Source organism: Octopus bimaculoides, chromosome 14, assembly GCF_001194135.2.
Source record: "Octopus bimaculoides isolate UCB-OBI-ISO-001 chromosome 14, ASM119413v2, whole genome shotgun sequence".
NCBI classification, from domain to species: Eukaryota; Metazoa; Mollusca; class Cephalopoda; order Octopoda; family Octopodidae; genus Octopus; species Octopus bimaculoides.
In genome coordinates this window covers 6,531,742-6,538,792 of record NC_068994.1, presented here as the reverse complement: position 1 = coordinate 6,538,792, position 7,051 = coordinate 6,531,742, and the positions used below count along the sequence as shown (strand labels likewise).

Here is a 7,051-nt window from a genome sequence, read left to right as displayed (position 1 = left end):
GTGTACAACATTTTCCCTAACCCTTCCCTCAAAAACCAGGCCTTGTGCCTATAATAGAAAGGTTTATTAGCTACTGCCAATATGCTTCAGCCATTTTTTGACAAGGAAATAATAATTTTATCACCGCCAGAATCGTTTGAGAATCATTTGTTTACGTAGTCAGCGCTTACTGTATATCGGCTGAATGGACGTCAGTCATTGGTTGAAATTACAGAAATACGACAACTTTAACATGAAATAAGTTGCAATATAATAATTTTTCTTAAGAAGACTAAGAGAAAAAGATGTTTTATATGACACATTCTACCAGTGTCCCAAGTTTCAAAGTGTTTCGTTAAGAAAATACTGGCGCCCCCGTTTTGAACTAGATCCGGGCTTTGATTAACTCGCTGAAAAAAAAAAAAAATGGTAAGAAGTGGTTAGTATTGGTTTAAAATTTTGGCATGAGGCCAGCAACTTCAGGGGTAGGGGTAAGTTGATTACATTGACTCCAGTATTCAACTGGTACTTAATTTTTTGACTCCAAAAAGATGAAAGGCAAGGTTGACCTCAGTGGAATTTGAACTCAGAATGTGAAGATAAATGAAATGCTGCTAAGCACTTTGCCCAGTGTGCTAACGATTCCACCAGCTTGCTGCCTTAGAAGTGGTTAATGTTAGAAAGGATAGACAAATGGGCCAGGCAGGAACCTGTGCTATGCTTCTGTGTCTGTTTTGGCATGGTTTTTTATGGCTGGATGTCCTTCCTTACAGTAGTAATAATAATGATAATAATAATATTCAACCTGTTTATCTGATTTGATAAAATGCATTCATTTACTCTTTCTCTACAGATATCTCCTCTCACCTCCCATGTTCACATACAAATCGTTTCTACGACCGAAGAGGAAAGATTATTCCTGAGAACCTAAAAGCAATATTAAAAGACAAACAGAAGGTTTGCACCTTTATTCATTGCTTTAAATTTTATCTTAAATGTTTTTTTTTTTCTAAATTATTTGGTTTCTTTAGATTATAAATTTATAATGATTAATTTTTTTTTAACATATACTTTTACAAACTTTCATATGGTCTTAGACACCATAAGTGCTGGCATTCAAGAAACACTTTTTTTAATATTTGTAAATATATAAAAAAAAATCGCCCTTTGCCTAATTTGGCTGTAGTACAGGTGGGTGATCAAGTACCATAGGTTAGGAAGCCTGGTAAGCATATATCTACCTTGGCACAATTATTGTTAATAATAATAATAATAAATATTGAAAACAAACTAAACTGGCACAGTTTGTTAGTACAAACTTATGAAAAAAAATTGCTTATATGTTGGCAGTTTTGTGGGGAGGTCATATCTTTTCATTTTATTTCCTTCCCCAGCTTACATAACCCACATCTCATGTGTAATTACATTATTTAATGGTTATGTTACATTTAAGAAACCTTTCTTAACCCTTTAGTGTTTAAACCAGCTATGTATTGCCCAGATATTCTACATGTTTTACATTCGAACTGGCCATATCTAGCCTCTCACACCTAGCCTACACTGACATTCTAGAAATAAACAATCACATCATTGAAACAGCAACGCTATAAGATAATCCATGGTTAATTCTAATCAATTTTAGTGAAAAAACATTACATTCAACAGAGTAATCTGAACACTAAAGGGTTAATTGTCTGAATGAAAATTCTGTCAGCTATTTGCAATAAGTAGATGTGCTCAAGGATGGTGATGGCTGAAACACACTAAAGTTAGAAGAACATTTAAATAGCACAAACTGATTAATATTTTGACCTTTTAGCATTCAAACAGGCCATGTTTGCTTCAAATATTCTATCTGTTTTATGTTCCAACTGGTTTCTCACACCTACCCTACAATCTCATTAAAATACTGAAGGTATGATATAATGCATGATTAATTGAAAACAATGTAAATAATTAAGCATCACATTTGCCAGCAATCTGAATAATAAATTTGTGTATTCAAACCATTCCAGTTAAACTTACAAACAGTATTATCATTTTTTTGTTGTACTTGATGTATTTATAGTTTGTGACAAATAATTTGAATTACTCTGTCATCCGTTGATTTATTATAATTTTTTTTTTTTTTATGTCAAGGATATAGTTGGTTGGTATCGTTTCCGACGGAACTCCACTTTACAAGTCTCTCTCTTAGAAAATGCTGTTCACAAGAACCTGGTGCAGTTTCTGGATATTACCCAACCAGAGAATTTTGTTTTCCTTTTAACCACAGCTTCCACTTCTTACAACATGGCAACGCATTCATATGATCATGTACTGTACAAGTTTTCACACAGGTAAATAATTTTCCACCATTATTCATTAATAATGCTCATTTGGCCTTCACGTTTTCTTGTATATGTGAGCATTATTTAACTCACACAGAACTGATACACCTACCATGTTGACGTTACCGACAAGAAACGATGAAGTAAATTTAACACTCTGGTCATGAAACCCGAGGTAGCTCAAACAAATACCAGTCGTCAAGCATTGGGTGGTGACAAACAGAAATAGGGATACGCCAAGGTCGACAGCCTTTTATGCTTTTTGGGATCTATAAAATAAGTACCAGTTGATAACTGACAGGGATTTGATGCAGTCCACTTATGCCCTCCCACCAAATTGCTGGTCTTGTGCCGAAATTTGAATTTAGTCATATTTAAACAAACATAAGTTTGTTTTCGAAGCGTTGAAATGTATTGTTGAACAAGTAGAAAGATAGATTTTTTTCAACATGTAAATACTGAACTGTATATATAAAGGATAAAGTCCTTTTAAGAGCAGAAAAATTTGCCAGCAACCAGCCATGAGGATCGAACTGACACCCTTCCAATATTCTGTTGGAATGCTTTACCCTTAAAGCTGAACTGCCGACTGGTGAATTCCTCTGCAATTTTAGAAGTTATGAAGTAATCCAGAAACACTAGATGTCATATATATTATGTCATATGTAAACAAACATAAGTTTGTTTTCGAAGCATTGAAATATATTGTAGAATAAGACATCTAGCATTTGTGGATGACTTCATAACTTCTAAAATTGCAGAAGAATTTGCTGGTTGGCAGTTTAGCTTAAAGGGTAGAGCACTCCAACCGGATATTGGTGGGGTGTGAATTCGATCCTCACGGCTGGTTGCCAGCAAATTTTCCTATTCTTAAAATGATTTTATCCTTTATATATACTGATCAGTATTTACGTGGTGAAAAGATTTATCTTTCTCCTTGAATCTAGTATTTGTCTCATTTACAATCTCTCATTCTTGTTTGTTTATATTTCTTTTATTTTCTAGTTCTAATGAGTTTTTACCAATTTCACTGTCTGTGATAAACCTTGGTGACACCACACATTCCCAATACAAACCATATGGTACAGCCAATAACCTGCAAACTGGTATTTACCAAACTGTTGTGCAAACGTTTGAGTATGTATTTTTTATAAATTACACTTTAAAATGTAATTATAATTTATTCATGCAGTTTTAAATGTTGTTTTAACCTGTTAGCTTTCAGACTATTCTGTCAAATGTATGCATACACTATGGCTGTCCCTTGGAATTGAGGCTGACTTGGTAGCATGTAATGTATTTTTGCCAATTGTTTTAGTAGTCCATATTGTTACAAGCATAGTATCATTTAACTATTGTTTTCCTGCTTTCCCTTCTTCCAGTCATGACTATTGAACGATCTTCCTAATCTACTATTAAAGCAGCACTACAGATATAATTTATATTCTGTTTTACTTTTGTGCTGTTATCGTAAACTTCCCTTCTGCACATAACTGAAATAATGTGATGTTTGGTTTGGGAAAAGCACAGCTCACCAAGATATTGGATATTTTTGTGTTGCTATCCAGAAAACCTTGTTTGTTTTTAGATATATATCCTAGGAGAGCATCACAGCTCAGCACGTAAAAACTCAACAAGTAACATTTCAGCAAGTGCCACAACCTAGCAAGCACTAAAATCCACACACACACAAATCTGTACACATACACACTCACGCATATATACATGTGTGCGCACACACACACACACACACACACACACTTCATACTTGCTGTGTTAGTGTTTGCTAAGATGTGACACTTTCTGAAATGTTACTTGTTGAGAGTTAGGCTGTAATCATTTGACTTCAGTTCATAAAGACTCTATTTTCAAACTTCTCAATACTTCCAAACTACAACACAAATAACGCATATTAAAATTTATATTTTCTCACCTGATAGGAATCGGTTCAATGATGAAAGAGGAGATATTCGGGAAGTTGGCTTGGTTAAAGAGCTTTCAGCAAACTTGTTAACACAGCTTGAAGTAAGTTGGAAAATATAATATTTTTTCAAAATATAATATTTCTTCATAGTTTTTATAAAATCAAATTCAATAATGGTTTAAAATTTTGGCACAGGGCCTTCAGTTTTTGAGAGAAGGGGGAAGTTGGTCCTAATATTTGACTGGTACTTATTTTATCAACCCCGAAAGGACAGGCTTGGAAAAAAGGCTAAGTTCTGGGGTTGATTTGTTTGAGTAAAACCCTTCAAGGTGGTGCCCCAGCATAGTTGCAGTCAAATAACTGAGGCAAGTATAAGAAAAGATTATAGATACGTATTTGTCAACTTCAGCTTAACCGAGAAGAGATTTTCTCCCTTTAATGGTATCACCAGAAGCAAACCATTTGTTTTGTTTTTCTCAATTTTCTAGAAAATAAGCTCACTGGTATCTGATGAAGAGAAACAGTTGGAACGCTTGGAAGCTGAAGTCGAAGTGTATGAAAGAAAGGTGAACAAACTGAACAAGACATCACAGTCAAACAGTTCATTTGCACCTCAGAATGTCCATGCATTTATTGAGGCCGTTGATAACGACAAGAAAGACTGTCAAAGGCTTACAACCAATAATCATTTAATTACAGGTACCTATTATTGATTTTTAATTTATTCTCCAGAAGTTATTGTACTTTAATTTAATTCCACTGTATAATTGTTTTTGTTTTGATTTGCAACTCTCAAGTTAAGATAATTAGGTTATTAATGAGGTAACAGAGTTGGTAATGAGATCACATGAGATGATGGGAAGTGTTTATTAGGTGATGGGGGAGATGTTAATGAGTGGGTGGGACATTGTTGATGAGGTGATAGTGTGTGTGGAGGGGTTATTAATGAAGTGACTGTGTGTAGTTTATTAGTGAGGTGATAGTGTGTGTTTGGGTAGTTTATTAATGAGGGGATGGGGTTTTATTGAAGAGACGGCAGGTATTGATGAGGCAATAAGGTGGGGAGTATTAATAAAGGGACAGGATGGGTGACTATAAAGTGGGTGATGGGGATAATTAATAAATTATTTCTTTCATTTCATAGCTAATAAATTACCTGTTTACTTTTTTCTTTTAAGATTTCTTGAAAAATGATGAGAGTAAGAGAAAGTTACAAATGGAAGTCATCTTGAAGAACTTTGATGCCAAAGATTGGCTTTGTAAGCAGGCTAACGAAGATTTCAATCTTTCTTCTTCACACTCTGCCAACCCGATCAGAACTGACACCCAAAATATCGACACCCTCCTCAACAAACTATCAGCTCCAGTACAAGCAAGTATCCAGAATTTCCCCCATTACAACACCATTTCCAGTCCAAGTAACAAGATCTCTATGAGGTCAATGACCAACAGCTATAACAACACTTCCACCATGCTAAGGAACACAACCGAACATACTTCTTTGAAATCCCATTCTTTAAAACACTCTCTGAATGGTGATGAAGAACTGAATCAAGAGCCTAATTATGTAATACTTCCAGTTGGTGCCAGTTTGAAATCAACACAGAACTATCCCAAAATGAATAAACCTGATGATAATTCATCTTCTGTTATGTGTAATTACTCGAAAGCAACTCGTTGCTCGTTACCAAAGTGTAAACCACATAACTGTCGAGAGGAGCACGAAATTGGCTCGTCAAACCAACATATTAATGACATTCAAAGTTTCCATAAACAAACTCAACCTTCCGATGCAGCTACTACAGAACAGGGTGAAATTGGTCCTTACTTGAAATTAGCAGTAAATAATAATACTGTACCAGCTCCTAATATTCCTACGACAAAGTATTCAACTCGGAGTATTCAGAATCAACAGACTTTAACAACTAATTTTCCTCAATGTCCTCTCCCAACAGACATATCTTTAACTCCTACCTCCAATCATCAAACCCCTTCTCTTTCTCTACACTCTGTCCCCAATAATCCCAAATCAAAGATGATGTATGTAGACAGTCAGAACTCTCCTATACACTCAAACGAGAGCAGTAATATTTCTCGAGGTCAAGAAGAGTCGGCCGGTTGTGGGGAAAATTGATTGTGAACCCAACCCAACGCAAAATCTCTCCCTCTCTCTCTTTCCCGTCTGTGTATTTAAAACAATTGAAATTCCATTTGAGCAGGAACTTAGTAATGAAGGAGAGACAGAGAGAACACCAAAACCAAGCTAAGTAACCCTTACTGGAGCAAAGTCTGTATATATATATATATATATATATGTGACGTGATCTCCAGTTTTTTAAAAAATGGCTGTGAACAACATAGTTTAGAAAGAAAGCCAAAGCCAAAAGTTGAAAGTAAATCATGAAACATTGTTATATATATTGACATATATAAAGAGAAAGCTTTCTTATTCTGATGCTTTTAGGCACCATTCTTTTGTCTTTTCCTTTTAACTAAGCCCAATGAATGCATATGCTTGTAAGTGCACACACACGCATGTGTGTCATATATATATATATGTATATATATGTATGTGTATATATAATGTGTAAGTATGTATGTATGTACATGTGAGTACATAGGTGCAAAACAAAGGTGGATAAAATAATACTTGAATACTGAAGGTAGAGTAAAATGAATTTGTTGAAGCTGAAAAGACTTCACAACTGAGTAATGGTTTGTGAAGTCTTTACAGCTAGTTTCAATAATATATATATGTATATATATGATTCTTTTACAAGAAGTCTGTCATCACTCTTGTAAAAGTTTAACAAACATA

The 7,051-nt window shown here is 34.6% G+C and overlaps 1 protein-coding gene across 1 annotated transcript in view; it reads left to right on the top strand.

Annotated features, from left to right (window-relative positions):
- LOC106873392 (uncharacterized) overlaps positions 1-6,705 on the top strand; it is a 9,919-nt gene extending 3,214 nt beyond the window's left edge. The window contains exons 3-8 of the mRNA XM_014920738.2: positions 833-936; positions 2,119-2,318; positions 3,315-3,446; positions 4,250-4,334; positions 4,722-4,932; positions 5,412-6,705. Of these exons, the coding sequence (XP_014776224.1) occupies positions 833-936; positions 2,119-2,318; positions 3,315-3,446; positions 4,250-4,334; positions 4,722-4,932; positions 5,412-6,367 (1,688 nt within the window). The 3' untranslated portion in view covers positions 6,368-6,705. The remainder of the gene's footprint in view (positions 1-832; positions 937-2,118; positions 2,319-3,314; positions 3,447-4,249; positions 4,335-4,721; positions 4,933-5,411) is intronic.
- The last annotated feature ends 346 nt before the right edge of the window (positions 6,706-7,051 follow it).